General features: G+C 41.4%; 1 protein-coding gene across 4 annotated transcripts in view; it reads right to left on the bottom strand.

Annotated features, from left to right (window-relative positions):
- CHN1 (chimerin 1) overlaps positions 1-18,619 on the bottom strand; it is a 139,936-nt gene that overhangs the window by 4,735 nt on the left and 116,582 nt on the right. For all 4 annotated transcript variants that reach the window (XM_036422333.2, XM_036422336.2, XM_036422335.2 and 1 more), the window contains 4 exons: positions 17,542-17,626; positions 7,456-7,629; positions 4,754-4,831; positions 280-417 (listed from right to left, as the gene is read on the bottom strand). In XM_036422333.2, coding sequence (XP_036278226.1) covers positions 280-417; positions 4,754-4,831; positions 7,456-7,629; positions 17,542-17,626 — 475 coding nt within the window. The remainder of the gene's footprint in view (positions 1-279; positions 418-4,753; positions 4,832-7,455; positions 7,630-17,541; positions 17,627-18,619) is intronic.

Here is an 18,619-nt window from a genome sequence, read left to right as displayed (position 1 = left end):
TTAGAAAGATGGCCTGTATCTCAGGGGCATGGGTAGAAGCCTTCCTTTGGAGAATGAGGGTTAGCTGGCCCGTTACCAGGAAGCCTCCGGTGGTAGCCGCTATAAGTCACCCGTGTTGGAGAACAGTTCCAATTCTTGTGAGTGTATATACAACCATGGAGAGGGTGAGGAGGATGTATTTAATGAAATACCTTCAAGATACCCAGAGAGAACCCCGGGGGGAGGGATGGCCCAGGAGAGGCAGGCAGTCGGGGTTGGGGTGCACGCCTGTGTACTTACTGGCGGACTCTATGAACTTGGGGTAGGCGTCATACGTGATGAGTGGAATCGGTAAGTCCCTGAAGTAGAGTTTCAGCGCACCAGTGATGATGTTGATATCTTCATATACGTTCACAGAAATATCTGCTTTCTCTCCATCTTTGAAGGATGTTAAAAGAAAGGAAGTAAATATTTGGATCCACAGCACTGTTTTTATAAGTGACGCATTACTGTGTACAGTTTTTAAAGATGAGCAATGCTCCCATTTTAAACATCAGCTTCGGTGTGCTACGTTATAGAAATGATCGATACTCTGTGAAAAGCAAAATCTGTTTGTTTTCTATTCTACAGTGCTTTTTACATGTTACTTAAGAAGTGAAAATCAGAAGAGAATGCGGGTCAACAGAAATATACAATATATTTTTTTTAATTTCATGGCTGCTTGAGAATTCCCAGGGGACTACTATGGGATTGCTGCTTTTCTTTTTAAAATAAACACAGAGACTGTGGAAAGGGCAACAGAGGCACTCTTAACTTACAAAAGACCCCGAGCACCAAAGGTCTCTAGTCTGTGCTTTGTACTGCCCCGGGCCCCCACACTGGTGTACGGAGCTTGCCTGAGTCCTCGGGGTAAAGGAGGCGGTGAGAAGAGAGGGAAACAGACAAAACAGAACCATAAAGTGTTGAAACAACGAGAACAGAAGGCATTGCCAAGTGGAGGGGCTTTGAGAGGCGCTGGGCCCTTGGGCTCCCAGCAAAGCTGCCTTCCTTTAGGGCGGGCGGCCTCCCCCAGTCCCTGGCATTTAGTACTTTCCTTGGTTAAAACACCGGACTGTTCATCTACCGAAGATTTAATTCGCATCCACTCTGACCTAGAGCCTAGCTGGCTTTCTCTGCTGTTTGGTTTATGGGAGATTCCTATGGGTTACACAGCAGCCTCTTCACCACACACCCATCAGCACGGCCACAGTCAGAACCCCGACGACGCCCACGCCCGCAAGGATGTGGAGTGACAGGATCTCAGGCCCTGCTGAGGAGAGTGCAAAGGGGAACGGCCTCTGTGGAGGACGGGCAGCTTCTTGCTAAGCTAAACACGCTCTTAGCACAGAATCCAGCACCGGCGCTCCTTCCTGTTCACCCAGGGGAGCGGAAAACCTGCGTCCCCCAAGACCCTGACACAGGGTTTATAGCAGTTTTACTCGCAATTGTCAAAAAACTGCAAGCAACCAAGATGTCTTTTTGATAGGGGAATGAATTGAGGTACACCCAGACAATGGAATGCTTTTCAGCTATGAAAACAAATGAGCTCTCGAGCCAAGAAAGACACAGAGGAATTTTAAATACAGTAAGAAAAGAAGTCAGTCTGGAAAGGCTTTGTCCTCTGTGGGTCCAACTCTAGGACATTCTGGGAAAGGCAAAACTCTGGCGAGATCAGTGGGTGCAGGGGCTCGGGGCAGGAGGGAAGAATGAAGTGTAAGCACAGGGGTTTTTATGAGAGTCAACGTTCTGTGATACCAGGATGGTAGATACATGACCTCACATATCTGTCAAAACCCACGGAACTGTGCAATGTAAGCAGTGAACCCTAACATACACTGACTCTAGTTAATGTATCAATATTGGTTCATACACCAACAAATATATTGTACTAATGCAAATGTTAATAGGGGAATATTAACATCTTGGGTCAGAGCATGAGAGGAGGGATTACATGGGAAAAAATCTCTCCTCAAATTTTTGGTGAACCTAAAACTGCTCCAAAGCTTTTTTTTTTTTTTTTTTTAATTTAAATTTTATTTTTTTAAAGCAGCCTCTTTTAAAATGCAAATACCTTGGCCTGTTTGACACTCACATGAGTGTCAAATGAGATCACCAGTGTCCATCTCTCACACTGGGGATGGAATAAAATGCAGGGGCAGTACAAACTGGGGCAGAATGCCTCCTGGAAGGAAGGCAATTATTTAAAGTTGAGCCCGCCATGAATGCTTCACGGGCGGCCGGGGGAAGCATGTAGGGGCTTGGCCTACGAATCTGCAGACAGGGATGCGAGCACAACGAGAATGTAGAAAAATGACTGTCAATTTTTACATTTTAACCTTCCCACACACTTCTCCCCATACTGGGCACAGAGATACTTATGTGTATTTTACTCAGAAAAAGTTTCCTTTTCTTCCGTATTTTTCTATGAAAATCCAGATTTCAAATATCCTCCGTCACCATTGGCTACAGTACCATTTTTGGTTTGGAAAGCAAAGTCACAATTTTTATAGTTCAGCTACCTGATGGTGCTGAGCAGAATTTGGAGGTTGGTCTGAGAGTCTACCATTCAGACAATTCTTTTCATGGTAAAATATTGTGTTCATTGCATCTCCGTCCACTCTCCTTTACTGACTCCTCTCTAAGCCACAGCACCTTTCAGTGCCTTGACAGGTCAGCCTCAGGGCCTTTGCACAGACTCCCATGCTGTCCAGGCCTTCACACAGCCTGTTTCTTTGCCACCCAATCAATATACAGCCAGCGCCTATCCATCCTTCCAACATGAGCATAAACATTTCTTCTTTGGGAAAGCCTGTTCTGGTCTCCAGCATCCCATCCCCCTAACCCTAACAGACTAGATTAACTCCCCAGTTATTAATATTTTCCTTTATGGTGTCTATTAAAATAAAAATCAATAGCCATTGTGTGATTATTATTTAATGTGAGCCCACCACGAATGCAGGACCATGTGTGCATAGTTAACTGCTGTGTCTGAAGTAAAGAACCTGGTGCCTGGCATACAGTAGCTGTTACTTAAGTGATTGTGAATTAATGAATCATGGGAAAGTAGATTTTAAAAAGCTAGGAGCCTAAAATATTAATACTCTGGGACTCACTATGCATACAATTCTAAAACTGGTTCCTTTAAAAAACCTGCTTTTTGAAAAGAATCTATATATTCTCTTACATCTATTTTAAAGCAATATAAATGCATTCTGTGATTTGATTTCTAGATACTATATTCCAGGGCGTGGACGCAGCAGCACAGACTGGCCCCTGGCTGCTTTATTACTGTCAGCCCTCGACTCCTCAGACGGGGGCTCTCCTGGGGGGTCTTCCTGGAGGGGGGCTCAAGGGTTTTGTTTGCTGACCTTCCCACGCCCCTCCCGTCCAGGGCACAGAGACGCTTGCTGTTCCACTGGGGGATAAAGCGTGCAGGGCTACAATGGCATGTGCTGGCCTCAGCGTAATTTGTGCTCCGTTGAGTGGCCATCTCCTAAGTGAGGGGAGATTTTCCAAATTCTGCCTTTTTACTTAGAACTGAATGAGTCCATCCTAGCATTCTATGGTGCTGCCTTTTCCCCTCGGAGCTCGTTATTTCAGGGGTGTAAGCGCCCGGAAGTGATCAGCTGGGTGGCCGAGCGTGTGGCAACACGAAGCCAATGGGAGCTCTTCAAGCTTTCCCCAATCTGTTGGTGCTTTCAGAGCACAGAAAGGCTGCCTTGTATTTTTAATGAGAGGAAACTGCTGTGATTTATTTGCTCTCTGGGCTCCGTGGAAACATTGTTTCTTTGTCAGTGTGAGTTGGAGAACCCTGGCTAGGGGCTGGGGACGGACATGCTGCCTTCTAGAGGAAAAAAAGCCTCTTTAACCTTCAACTGGGCACTGATTCGGGGCTCTTCTTGATGCTAATGTGGATTTAGCTTACTGCTCCTTCCCTTCATCATCTCTGACTTTATCAGACTGTTGGGCTGGCCTAGATTTCCTCATGTCAGATGGGCAATAATACTTAAATGTATTTTTGTCTTCTCCCTGTGTGGGCAGTAAGAGCCGTGTGACGGGGTTTAGTGCGATGGGACTAGAAATATATTCTTGCACAGGACAGAGGCTCTTTCCGCTTCCCTCCCCGCATTCTTTGGTACCACCTTATTCCAGTACTTAGAGACACAACGGAGACCCTCAGGAACAAACCTAAGTGTAAATGTTAAAGACAATAGATGCCTGAGCTCCTCTTTGGCTGGGTCCCTCCTCCCACAGCGGGGTGGGTCCTATGCCAGAAGGTCCTCCCCTCTGGCTCGCTCTGCTCCTCAGGGCTTCTTGTCCCCACACACGGGTCAGGACTGGGGCCTCCCTCAGTCAGAGCTGGTGAGGAGGAGGCAGGGGGGCCACTCAGATGGGAAATCTGAGATCCGCAATCACTTTGTCCCATCCTCTCCCACTGTCCCTGTGTTTTTTGGTAAATTAAATTGCTCTGCATATATTTCAGTGAACTTAGAACCAGCGTTGGATATTGCATATACAGGTAATGTAGCTAAGTTTTATGCTCCTTTTCCACCATGAAATGTAGCAGTTTAATACAACTGAGAAAAAAAATTTTAAAAATCAAAAGCTAAGTCTTTTTATTTGGTATAACAAGCATCAACGGTTCAGAAAGATAACGCAAAGAATAACGTAAGGTATGGTGCGTTTTTGGCAGAGTGTTATTGCCCCGAGTTAATGAACAGGCTGAAGAACATACCTCTGTCAAAAGCCATCTTGACATCTTCAATGAGGTCACTAAACCCTGACACTCGGTATAGTCCTTCGGAGTTAAGACCTGTGAATAAAGCAAAGGAGCTCATCAGTTTCTTTGAGATCAGGCCTTTCCTTCAAATGTTAATTTCTTGCCATACTTCAGGCTGAGGAAGTAATGTGCCAGAAAGAATGATAAATATCCATGTTTAGAAACCTCTTCTGAAATAAAACCATTTCACTGACAGTTCTTTAGCTCTGACCTGCTGCTGCCTGGATATTTGTAATCTGGCTCATCACCATGTCTAATTAGATCAAAGATGTGAAGTCTTACGGGAAATAATTCATCACCCTAATTATACCATAAATTCTCTTACATAACAGAAGACTAAGATAAACTACATAGCAATTTTTCCCAAGTGAGAAAGAATAATTAGGGTGCAGCTCTGGTTTTTGGCCTGGGATAGTTTTAAAAGAGCATTACACCTTTGCTTCTCAGACCCAGGGAAAAAAAACAACCAAAAAACGGAACAATGAATTGGTATCTATATGTCAACTTTTAGACATTTATGAAAACATTATCCATAGGCTTTTAGGCATATTTCCTATAACTGGTTAAATGTACCTAAATGTATCTTAAAAATGAAGCTGTTTAATTATTTGTTAGAGTAACTCCTCTCAGACTTTCAGATCATTTGCCATCTGAAATCATTTCCCCTAAACATTTTTTTAAGTAAATTTTTATTGTTCATATTATTACAAATGTTCCCCCCCCCCCCATTGCTCTCCTCCACCAGGTCCCCACCCCCCATTGTCCTCATCCATAGGTGCACAGTTTATGTTTAGTCTCTTCCCACATCCCCCTCTCCCCTCCTCCCCAGTTCACTCCCCTTCCATACCTCTGATTCTATTATATTAAACAGTTAATATTGTTCATCAGATTTTTAAAAAAATTTCCTTGGTTTTTAGATTCACTTGTTGATAGTTACGTATTTGTTGTTCATAATTTTTATCTTTATTTACTTTCTCTTCCGAAAGAACCCCCTTCAGCAATTCATATAATTCTGGTTTTGTGGTGATGAACTCCTTTAGCTTTTTTTTATTAGTGAAGCTCTTTATCTGGCCTTCAATTCTGAGTGATAGCTTTGCTGGGTAGATTATCTTTGGCTGTAGGTTCTTACTATTCATCACCTTGAATATTTCTTGCCATTCCAGTCTATCCTGCATGGTTTCTGTTGAGAAGTCAGCTGACAATCTTATGGGTGCTCCTTTATAGGTAACTACCTGCTTTGCTCTTGTTGCTTTTAATATTCTCTCTTTGTCTTTTGCTCTTGGAATTTTAATTATGATTTGTTTTGGTGTGGTCCTCTTTGGATTCCTTTTGTTTGGAGTTCTGTGCGCTTCCTGGACTTGTAAGTCTAATTCTTTCACTAGGTGGGGGAAGTTTTCTGTCACTATTCCTTTCAGTATGTTTTCAATATCTTGCTCTTTCTCATCTTCTCGGACCCCCATAATTCTGATGTTGGTTTGCTTGAAGTTGTCCCAGAGGTTTCTTAAATCATCTTCAACTTTCTGGATTCTCTTGCCTTCTTGCTTCTGCGGAGGAGTGTCTTCTGGCCCCTTATGTTCCAAATCTATGACCTGATTCTTGCGATCTTTCATTCTGTTTTTAGGACTCTGCATAATATTTTTTATTTCAGACAATGTATTCTTTATTTCTTGTTGATTCCTTATTAATTCTAGTTGATCCCTTTTCATATCCTCACAGGTCTTATTGACCTTTTATAGGAAATTCTTGAAAAACCTTATAAGCGTAGATTTGAACTCTATATCCAGTCGCTTTTTGTCCTCCATTTCGTTTGTGATCTATTTTGTTGTCTCCGCATTTTCGCAGCTTCCGTGATGGGGCGGGGTTTCAGGGTGGAGCCCATAGCCTTGGCTTCCATCAGCCCCGCCTATGAGTCTCAGGGTCCTTCAGTACTCGCTGCAAGCACCTCTGAGAGAAAGGTGCCCTCGATTTTCGCCTGCTACCAAACAGTCTAGGCTCTCCTCCAATGGGCCTAGAACTGGGGTTCAGTTCAGTTGGAAGTGGAGTTGGAGGTGGCGTTCAGAGCAGTCCGGAGCCTTTGTCTCCTTCCCGCCAGGCACAGCCAACTGTCCCTTCTCTGCGCGCAATGTGTGCGCCTCTGTGACCTCCTTTCGCTGCTCCCCCAGTGTTCTGCCTTGCAGCCCAGCTCCCTCTGTGTGAGCCTGGGTCCCCGGGGTCTGGCCTAGAACTGAGGTTCAGAGCAGTCGGAACTGGGGCCCAGCACAGTCGGAGCTTTTATCTCCTTCCTGCTAGGGAACGCCAGCCAGGCACTCGGCCTCCCTCCTCTCCGGCTCCGTCCTCTCCACGCACCGCGTGTCTCCGTACCTCAGGCTTTTACAGCTCCTCCGCGCTTCCTTCTGGTTTTCTCCTTGCTTCTCGTTGTAGAGTTTCCAGTCAGTCGACTTTCCTGTAGTTCTGGGTAATGTCCATTTTATATTTTAGTTGTATTTTATTGAAATTGTTGTGTGCGGCTGTGGCTAGGTGTTTACCTGTGCAGCCATCTTGGATTCTCCTCTATTTCCCCTAAACTTAAGAAGACAACGGGGTTGTGCAACGAGGTACCCAGAATAGTGTTAGGACTCGCACTCCTGGGGAATTACAGCCACTCTGACCCGCCTCACCTCTGGATTCAATTTCCCTGATGCACATGTCCACCACCATGGGCCGCTTGGTGATGTGGGCTTTCACCAGTGTTGTGAGGTCACAGCTGTACACCTTCTTGACATGTTTCAAGTCTGGCTTACAGTCATTTGGGACCATCTTGGAACACTGCTTATGAACATTCAGACCACAATCTAACAAAAGAATGAAGAAAGAAAAGATTCATTATTGTTTGAGTTTTGAGCATTCTGAACTATTTTAGCAAAAGTCATTCCAGATTGAGTTAGGTTTAATTAGCTCCCAGCAGACCCTATTTTCCCCATCTCTTCTCTTACAAAACTTTCTGAGTTTTATGTCAGAAGACCAAACTTCAAGCTCAGGCTTTATCATTTATTTGCTATTATGATCTCAGGAGAATACCAACCCAACCCAAACCAAATGAGTGTGTAATTAAACATCTATAAAACATAATATCATGCTAATTAGCCAACTAAAACTTTATCCATTTATTTAAAGTTACATAAAAATATACTTGTGTGGAATATAACTGCATTTTAATATCTAAAGATAGTGAGTTATTATTTATTACTACTGTCATCTCTAGCTTACTAATGCCAAACATTATTCCAAGTGCTTTATATTATTCCATTTAAACTCACAAAACTCTATGAAATGGATATTATTCTTCTTCTCATTTTATAAACCTGATAAAACTGAGCACATGGGTCTTAAGTAATTCACCTAAGGGCATGTGTTTACTCTGTAGGGAGCTGAGAGTCAAGCCTCGGTGATTCTAGGGCCTTTGATTATAACACTACACTATATTGACTCTACTGAAATTATTCTTTGCTTTGTAATTTTACTGAATTGTAACTTCTAAGATGCTAGAACCCAAATATTTTCCAGTTAATATTTATTTTAAGCAGGAAGAATAGAGAGGAAAATGAATATGTTATTAAATTAGACTGAAGAGTGATAAACCATAGCTGAATAATCTATATATACATAAAAGTGATTATTTGACCAGTAGCTATGATGTGCACTGAATGCCAGGGGGCAGACGCTCAACACATAAGCATGGAAACATGGAACAGACTGATGAATCTGAGGGAAGAAGGGAGTGGGGGTGGGGTGGGGAAGAGATTAACCAAAGATCTTCTATGGATACCAGAGGCCTGGTGCATGGATTCATGCCCGGTGGGGTCCCTCCGCCTGGCCTGCGGGGACAGGGCAGAAATTGGCAGTTGACATTCCCCAAGGGGTCTCGGATTGTGAGAGTGGCCTCTAGTTTGAAATAAAAGTCATTTTTTATGTTTTCAAAACATAATCCATATTTCTTAAGTTAAGAAAATCTGATGCTGACATCATGTAAATCTGAATAAAGTGGGGTATATATTGTTTATAACCAGGTCTTAATAAAAACACTTCATATTTATATAATACACTGCTATCACAACTGTCTATGGTCCTTGAACAAGCTTTAGTTTTGCTTGCTCTTCTGGCAGAAAGGGGAGCATAACATTGACCTCACGGAATTGTTATGAAAATTAATAAACCAATGTATTCAGGTGCTTTGCATATTATAAAATGTTTGACAAATGCTGTGATCAGATGATTAATATGACTTTTAGTAATGCTGCAATCTAGTTATATATAGTGGTAACCATGGACAGACAAGGAAAATTAGCCAAAACTTATAAAATTTTCTTTCATTAAATATATACCACCGACAAATAAGAACCTAAGGTCTGTGGTGACTGTGGGAGGAATTCATATGTACTGAGCACTTCCATGTGCAAAGACAGGCGAGGTGCAGCAGGAAGCTGAGTGTGCACATGTGTGTAAGTGGGCAGCACTGTTACAGTGGTAACAGTGCCCAGGCATGAACATTGCTAAAGAACAGCTGCTTCTTTGAATACGTAAAGGCTTCTAGAGCAAAGAGCTCGATCTGCACTATCTGAAGAAATGATGCAACACCATTCTGTATAGTTAAATAATGTCCAAATGAATACATGATTGAAATTCCAAATTCCTCTTTATATCTATAGATAACAGTTCTGATTCAATACAAGGCAAATCAATGGCAAAATGACCGTTTAAAAGACCCGTTTCCCCTGAACATTTTAATATTTTGTATAACTTCTGAAACTTAAGAGTTAGATCTAGAATCTATCAGCTGTGCAATTTTGAGTGAGTTACCTAACTTTTCTGTGTAGCAGGTATATAAAATGGAAATCAGAGTATTCATTATTAGATCAATTTTTATCTATTAGGTTAATACATATAAAGTGCTTACATGTAAGTAAATTTTAAGTATTTACCATAACCATTTCTGAAAAATTTTGAGGACTTCTCACATGGGGTATATCAGATTGTTATCTGGCACTGTTATAACCAGCTTATGGTCAGAAGTTAAGTTGAACTTTAGGCCCTTTCTGTTTGTAGATATGAATACCAGGTACTGAAAAGGACTTGGATGTCTGGGGTTTTAGTTCTTCATCTACACTGTTCTTAGTACATTTCATTTACATAAAAGTATCTCCGAGTAAGTACATCATCTTTCTCTAGCTGCTCTTAGCAAATCTGGGGAGTTTTCAGCCACTAATTTTTAAATATTTTTTTTGCCTCTCTTTGTCCTCTTCTGGGACTCCGAAACACGAATTAAGTCTTCTGTTATTGCCCCAGAGGTCTCAGTTCACTTTGTGAGATTTATTTTCTCTCATTTGAATTGGATAATTTCTATTGACCTACAAGTTCGTTGATTCTTTCTTCTGTCATCCCCACTCTGCTAAAAGCCAAGGACTTTTCAGTTCTAAATTTCCATTTAGTTACGTTTAACTTTATTTACTTAGTGATATTTTCCATTTCTTTTTCATTTGTTTCAAGGGTGTTTTTAATTGCCTGTTGGAGCATTTTTGTGATAGCCGTTTTCCTTGTCTGACAATTCCAACATCTATGCCATCTCAAAATAGGTATCTGTTAATTTTTTTTTTTCCAGCTGAGTTGAGATTTTCCTGGTTCATGGTATTAAGTATAATTTTGAACTATATTTTGGATTTTTTGAGTGTTATAAGACTGTGGTTCCTATTGAAATCTTCAAGATTAGCAGGCAGGTAAACTCTTTAGAGTGTACAGTCTGGCCTACATATTGGCTTACTTTTGTAGGCCATGGTTCAAACATCAACCTAGGTTACAAAGCCTTTGTAATGCTTCTGCAGTGTTATTTTGCCTGCCCACTTATATGCCACCTAAATGGCAGGACTCTACCCCACATTCTTGGGAAGAGGGAGGGCCACCACCTCCGTCTTACTGCAGGGTGGGCATGGAAGTTGGCGTTTGCCCACAAACCTGGCTGAGGAGTGCTATGCGGTGTGGAACTGCAGGGTGGGCACAGTGGACAGAGTTTTGATTATGTTCTCAGTCATCTCATTAAAGCAGGTGAGGGATGAAGGCAGGGCTCTGCCTACAGACTTGGGTTAAGAGGGTCCTGCTTCTACTGTAGAAGTGGGTGGGGATGAAAGCCAGGGTCCACCCACAAGCTCGATCAAGGAGGGGTGCTACTTTTTTTCCTGCAACGTAGTGATGGAAGACAGGGCTCCACTCACAGACACACAGAAAAGAAATGCACCCTTGCTATTGCAGGGTCGGGTAGAAAACAGGGTTCTACGCAGACTGCTGCTGCACATCCAATGGGGAGGGGAACCACTGTGGCTTTTTCATGGCGTTCACCTGGAGAACAGTAGGTGCAGCTAAAAGACTTCTGTCTCACTCAACTATGCTTTTCCCAGGGCTTTGGCTAGGATGAGTAGACTTTCCTTGGGATTATTTTCTGTTGGTGTCTGTTGGAAATTATGGGTTAAGGGTTTCTCTAGTGCCCCCCACTGGAATACATAGGACGTTAAAAACCAAAACCAAACCCCAAACACCGGGAGGCAACTCACTACTGGGTTCCTTTGAATCCTGAGGTCCCTAGTCAGACTTCCTTCTTTTCTCAATCCTCAGAGTCTTCTGATAGTTGCTGTGTATATCTTGTTCAGGGGATTTTGTTATTATAAGGAACAAAATGAAACATATTTATTTGTCTTGTCCAAAAATGGAAAAACTCTTCCATAGTATTTTCAAGGTATAAAAGTCAGCAACGCTTCCTAATCTAATAATTATATTGATGTGCCTCCTGCTGTTGAAGTATGTACACAGAAGCCACAGATCCAGTAGGAAAGGGCTGAATGTAATAACCTAACCCAAAGTCATTTAAGAAAGACAATAAAAGTTACTCAGCCACAAAGCCATAGAACTGAGATTTCAACACTGGCTTCCTGATTCCCAGCCTGTGGCATTAATGGTCTGATATTTTTCCCTTTGAATGTTTGAAGTTATTTCCAATTTTAAACATCAGAATCCTAAGATTTCTGTCTGGACATGCTGCCCTTTTCGCAGGGCTTTGGTTAGGAAGATAAAGCTTTTCTTGGGATTAGTCTTTGTTGGTGCTTGTTGGCATTTATGGGTTATGGGCTTTTCTAGTGGCCACATAATTGTTCTCCAAAGGCCCAATAATTTGTGCCTGGGTGAAAACTGGACAAACTGAGGACAAAGCTTAGATTTAGAGGACAGGAAAGTTGGAAAGTTTTTTTTTTTTCTAAATATATTTTTTGATTCAGAGATGAAGGGAGAGATAGAAAAATCAATGATGAGAGAGAATCATCGATTGGCTGCCTCCACTAGGGACTGAGCCTGCAACCAGGCATGTGCCTTGACTGGAATTGAACCCGGGACCCTTCAGTTCGCAGGCTGATGCTTTACCCACTGAGCCAAACCACCTAGGGTGAGGAAAATGTTTTTAAACTGATATTCTTTCTTCCACTTGAGTAAAATTAAACCATGGAACAATATATTGTGCTAAATTTTATAAATAAATGTCAAAGGCCACATTTTTAGCAGGACTGGATAAGAAGTCCTTCAGAAGATGAAAGGATAGGGTAAAGTCATTAAAGTAAAGCATCTTTATACCCTGAAGTTCACAGTGCCATATACTAGCTATGAGCTTGCTCTGAAAATTGCTGCTTCAAGGACCAGCAGTATATCAACTTTCAGTTTGCCATTAAGACTTTATTTGGTTTTCATACTTATTTATTAAAGTCATATAACTCTTATATAGTTCTATTTCTCCCAGGGAAGATCTACACTATAAATGAAAAAAAAAAAAAAAAAGTCCATAAAAGATCATTTCATTTGCTGCATCTCTTGGTTTGGTGGGTTATTTTTATATTACAATTAAACCACATCTCCCCTCCCAATTATTCAAGTTAATAAGCATAGAATAAACATATGAAAGGAAGAATAAAAAACTCAAATCACATTTTATTCTGTCCTTTATTAATAAACTATTGTTATTACTTAAGACTGCTAACTTTAGTCTACTCAAATTTTCTTGGGCTTGATTACCCTAAAAATGTAATGTATTCTTTATCTAGAAAGCACAGAAATATACTTTTTGAAATAAATAGCTGCTATTATTTATATTCTATTGATAGCATTAAAGGGTAATGTTAATGTGTTTTGAAAGTAAAGATACCGGTAATTATTCCTTCTTTTACATGACTGTTCCTATTTTAAATAACTGCAAGTAAAAGCTCTATTTTTAAACATTTCCTAGTTGCCATCCTCCACCCACCCTGCATATAGGAGAAGTGGGGTAACCTATTTCTAATTTACATTAGAAATCCCATAAGCAAAATTAAGGCAAATACCTTGTTCTTCGGGATATTTGTGAAAATACTGCCTTTGATCAAAAGGGGCTACATAAAAGTTTTAAGCAAGTCCCATGAGTTTCTTGCTGGCTTACAAGGACAAATATAATTTTTTTAGGTATAGTCAATCAGAATAGTAATTAGAATATAATAAACAACATTACTTCCACTTCCTCTCTTCAGCCTAGAAGTTAAATGCTTGCATATTTGAAGCAATAAATACATTTAATTATTAGGAAAACAACTGCTGCTATTTCCCTTGGGGGCTGGCAGTAATGATAACACACTGGAAGAATGAAGTCACTTTAATAAGTAACCAATACTAAGTTGATACATCTGAGAACAAAATTATCTGGCTAATTTCTTATAATATTCTGGTAAGGCTAAAATGAAAGCAATTTAGGAATGCTGGTGGAAGTCTTTTTGGTGGCAGGAATGTTTGGCTATCTCAATGGTAATATAATAACTAGATGCCAAGTGCACAAAATTTGTGAACGGGCAGGGTCCCTAGGCCTGGCTGGTGATCAGGGCTGATTTGCGGGGCGATTGGGGGTGGGGGGACTTGCTGGCACCCAACTTAACTGGCCTGGGGCCTCCCGGCTGGGGGCCTTTCCTGTGTTGAGCATCTGCCCCCTGGTGGTCAGTGTGCAGCATAGAGACTGGTTGTTCTGCCGTTCAGTCGATTTGCATATTAGGCTTTTATTATATAGGATAACAGATCTATAAGCTTACATTTCATAAAGAAGCGGGGGAGTGCTTTGGGAAACTATTCTATCTGAGCAATGACAAGCCTTTGAACTTTACTTTAAAAGTTGGTCTACTTCAATCATAAGAATTTTAGGAGGAGGAGCACCACTGCCAGGCTGTAGTTGATACTCTCCGGTAACATCATTTTGCTCACTGTAAAGAAGGGAAGGGAGATGCTGGTTCCTACTATGGTACCTTGTACTAAGGGGTTTGGAAAAGATCATGACTGGTGTTCTCATGATTATCCCTGCTGCTCCCTCACTTGTCCTCATCAGTTGTGCTGTACAGTGTGTAGCAACAAGCCTCCTATTGGTTGGATTCAGTCTGATTCCTACAGCAACTTTTCCAGTCTGTTGATTGCACTACCACCCAACATTGTACATGATTTTTTAAAATGTATTTTATTGATTTTTTTTACAGAGAGGAAGAGACAGAGATAGAGAGTTAGAAACATCGATAAGAGAGAATCATTGATCAGCTGCCTCTCGCACATCCCCTACTGGGGATGTGCCCACAACCAAGGTACATGCCCTTGACCGGAATAGAACCTGGGACCCTTCAGTCCGCAGGCCGACGCTCTATCCACTGAGCCAAACCAGTTTTGGCATATATGACGTTTAAAAAAAAAAAAAAAGAGGGGGTGGGTGGGATACAAAAACACTGCTTTTGGCCAACACTCCTTAAAAAAAGTCCTTGCCTGGCCAGCGTGGCTCAGTGGTTTTATCAACCTACGAACCAGGAAGTCATGGTTTGAGTTCCAGTCAGGTTACATGCCCGGGTTGCAGGCTCCATCTCCAGTGTGGTTGTGCAGGAGGCAGCCAATCAATGATTCTCTCTCATCAGTGATGTTTTTTCTCTCTCTCTGAAATCAATAAAAACATTTTAAAAACAATTCCTGACAAGTCTGCCTTGGTGGAGTTTGAAAAAAGAAACTGGAACGAAGCAGGTTGTCTTAGAGATCAAAAGCAATAAATCTCTTTTCCGACAGGCAGTAAGCTGCCTTTTTTTGTTTTTGTTTTTTGAAGTGATATCTTTAATGTTCAGTAGCTAGTGCATTAGTTTTCTACTGCTGCTATAACAAATTATCACAAACTTCGTGGATCAACATGAGTTTCTCATCTTACAGTTTTGGAGGTTACAAGTACAAAATCAGCTTCACTGGGCTGGAAGCAAGGTATTGGCGGAGAATCTGTTTCTTTCCTTTGCCTTTTCCAGCTTCTTGAGGCCTGCATTCCTTGGCTCCGGGCCCCTTCTTCCAGCTAAACCAGAGGCATGGCGCCTCTCTCTCTGATCTCTGCTTCTGTCCTTACATCTTCTCTCTGTCTCTGCCTGTCTGCCTCCTTCTTATAATGGTTACACTGGGCCCACCCGACAATCCTGACACTCTACCATCTCAAAATCCTTAACTTCATCAGAGCCCTTTTTGCCACAAAAGGTAACATATTCACAGGTTCTGAGGATTTGGAAGTAGAAATCTTTGGGGAGCCACTGTTTAGCCTACCAGTTACATACTTCCCTCTGGCTCTTTAAATTCTTAATTCTGTTTCAAATAAAGTGATGGCTCCAAGTCAGGATGAGCCACTTTATACCTAAGAACCCCACTGTCAATCCAAATGTAATTCGTTGTCATGGAAATCAGAACTAATTGAAATCCCAACCATCCCCATTTTAAAAAAATGAGCTGACTTGTTCTTATATTACACATCAGCATGGTCCAAATCACACAGATAATGCTTTGAAACACAAGATGTAACTCAAAATGAAAAATCTCCTCAAGGCTTTCCTTTCAATTCCTGCCCCTTTACTCATAACAAGAGGTGAGGGCTATTAATGCAGGTGGCTGTGGGAGGGAGTGACTCCTTTTCTTTATCCTTTTCTTCATATTATTACTATCATAAGTGTTCCAAACATTTCTTTCAAACATGATTTGGGAACATAGCCTACTGCTAAAGATTATTCATTATGTGTTGTACCTATTCTAACAGCTGACCCAGAATTCTCATGCCATGGCCTTAACCCCTGCAAACCATAAAGGACACACAAGCCAGTAAAAGGGCTTTTGAAGTTAGTGACAGTCATAGGGTGTTTAGGAAACTGTTGCAAGTCTCAGCTGGTCAAGGCTGTGCCATAAAGGCAATCCAGGCTCCTGAGACAGTGTTCCCTGAACAGGTGGAAAGAATACTCCATTTGCCTTTGAAAACCACAGCAATGCCCATGTTCCTAACACCACCACTTCATCAACACTTTATGTTCCTCTGTGCTCCTCTGCAGTTCAAAGGCTCAAAAACAGCCTTCCCAATGGTATTTCCTCACTACTGGCCAGGATGACAATTGTTTTTATTTACTCTCTTGGCAGAGACCTGCATTGGGACTGTCGCCCTCCCCCACGAGGGAGGAGTTAGACTGGACTGAGCTGAGCCTCTCCTTAGTGGACACCTCTGCACAGGTCAAAGTCAGCATGTAGGCCATCTTCTCCCTCCTAGTGACGGGTCCTGTAGGTATCTGGCTAGTGATGGAAGCCTGGGACTTTAGTGATGATAACTAAAAGGAGGGTGATTTGGGACATTCACAGGCAATGCATATTGCACCTGTTATTCAACAAAAAATGCAATTTAGAAATAAGGAAAATCATACCCTAGAAGTTTCTGCACACAACATAAAAGATTCCATTAAAAATCAGGCCACAAAAGAAATGTAGGTTTTTACAGTGATAGACTTGACAGGATTATTATAGCTATAATTTTAAACTACGCTTAGTATACATTTTTAATGTTAATCTTCACGCTAAACGCCATGTAAGAAGGTAGTTTTCAGTTTTATAATTTAAAGAGCAGAAAGAAACTTATATGACCAAACACTATGTATTTAAAGTTTAAGTGGTCATCTTTAAGCTTATGCCAGAATTTAGAGGAGTTTGAATAAATGACCAATACTCTGTATAGTTGTTATATACAAATGAATTTCACATGGTGTGAATAACCACTTATTTTATAAAGCATGGTTATTTCTTTATGTGCAAATCTTAAAAGTTTCTAAATTTAAATCTAAAAATATTGTGGTTATGCTTTATAAAAAGATTTGGTATATTCAAAAATTTAAAATATCACAAGATACTAGGACTAAGTGCTTTTTCAGAATTTGGTAACCCTCTTCGAAGATAAATTCAGATTTCTACAGCTTCAACTCGATTTTTCAAAAAATGAGTAAGGACAATCCAGCTTAACAACTTATCTTTAAAATTCAGTTTCCAAGGCAACAATCATAGGCCCCTGTATACTGTTTTTAAAAAAATCATTTTTATAAATTTAGTTCCTGCAACATCAAAGACAGCAGTTAAACATAACTGCCTTACTTGTATCTCCTTTTATCAGACTTTTTGAACAAGCTGACTTCTGTTTTTTTAAAGGACTAATACCAGATCCCTGGTCTGTTGTTCATTAAGTACAAGGTTAAGGGCAGATAAAATATCAATTTCCAAACTGGCTGCCTGGAAATCCAGACGACTGCATGTGTGTTAAGGGCAAACCAGGGCCCAGCCCATTGTGCTAACAGCCAGCCTCCTCCCCGCCCTCCTGACTCCTCACTCAGTACGGGAGAGGGAAAAGCTCTTACCTGCACATTTCACTCCCTGAGCAATGAGACCCCACATGAAGTTGGCACAGTACTCACACCAGTGCGGCCCTCTGAACGTGTGGACCTGAAAGAGAAGAGTGACAAAGTGGCCGGAGGGAAACGCTAGTGAGGAGGCGTTTCCCGTAAAGCGCTGATACACACGCCAGTCCAGGCTAGTACTGAAGGGGCACGATATGGTCACATTCCGCAAAGCCTTGGTTGAGTCAAACTGACAAGAAGATAAAATTTCTTTCCTCTTAGTCTTATACGTGGTGGCAAATCACACCAGTATTCTGCAATTTACTTTTGAAAGTAATTTCTGCATTGGAGTTTTGCAACTGTTCCCTCCCCAGTGAGCAGCCCCCTTTACGTGTTATGCTGGCATTCTCTAAGCACTGCGGCATGCAGGAGGAGGGGGAGGAGCAATGAACAGCACATCTGAGTCCTGAGGAGGGTTTTGACGGGTGATCCGCCTTCTGTCACCTATGACCACAGTGAGGGCCACAGATGCTGAAGGTGACACTTAGTGACTGGTCACGACTGAATCATCATGAAGTGCCAATTTCTGTTCAAAACTATTTGATACTTAACTATGTTAGCAAAGAGACTGAATGTATTTTAGGAACTACAGTCAGTCAGGAACTCTGTTTTAGCACAGGAATTACTCAGTAACCATTCTAGCTCATAAAGGTTATACTACATTTGAATCCTTTATCCCTAAGGAAGGAACCCAAAGGAGAAAGGATTCCAGGGCTAAGACACCTAATAGGTTCTTACTACCAGTTAATAATGCAGATTTTGTAAATCAAAGAAAACATAATTTCAAGAGAAACATCAAAAGTGCTTTATTCAAAGTAATGTCCATCTCTAGCTACACATTTCCCCATCTTTCAGGTAATTTGTGGATACCGCCCCAATAGAACTTTTCTTGTTTAGAGGCAAACCATTTAGAAACCCAATTTTCCACTTCTTCATTTGTTTTGAAGTGCTGCTCAAAAAGTACATGTGCCATCGATCAGAACAAGTGGTAATCTGAAGGAGCAAGGTCTGGTAAATACAGCGGGTGGGTTAATACTTC

This window comes from Pipistrellus kuhlii, unplaced genomic scaffold (genome assembly GCF_014108245.1).
Source record: "Pipistrellus kuhlii isolate mPipKuh1 unplaced genomic scaffold, mPipKuh1.p scaffold_m20_p_7, whole genome shotgun sequence".
Lineage (NCBI taxonomy): Eukaryota > Metazoa > Chordata > Mammalia > Chiroptera > Vespertilionidae > Pipistrellus > Pipistrellus kuhlii.
The sequence above is the reverse complement of the archived record's forward strand: the minus strand, read 5'-3'. Positions and strand labels throughout refer to the sequence as shown.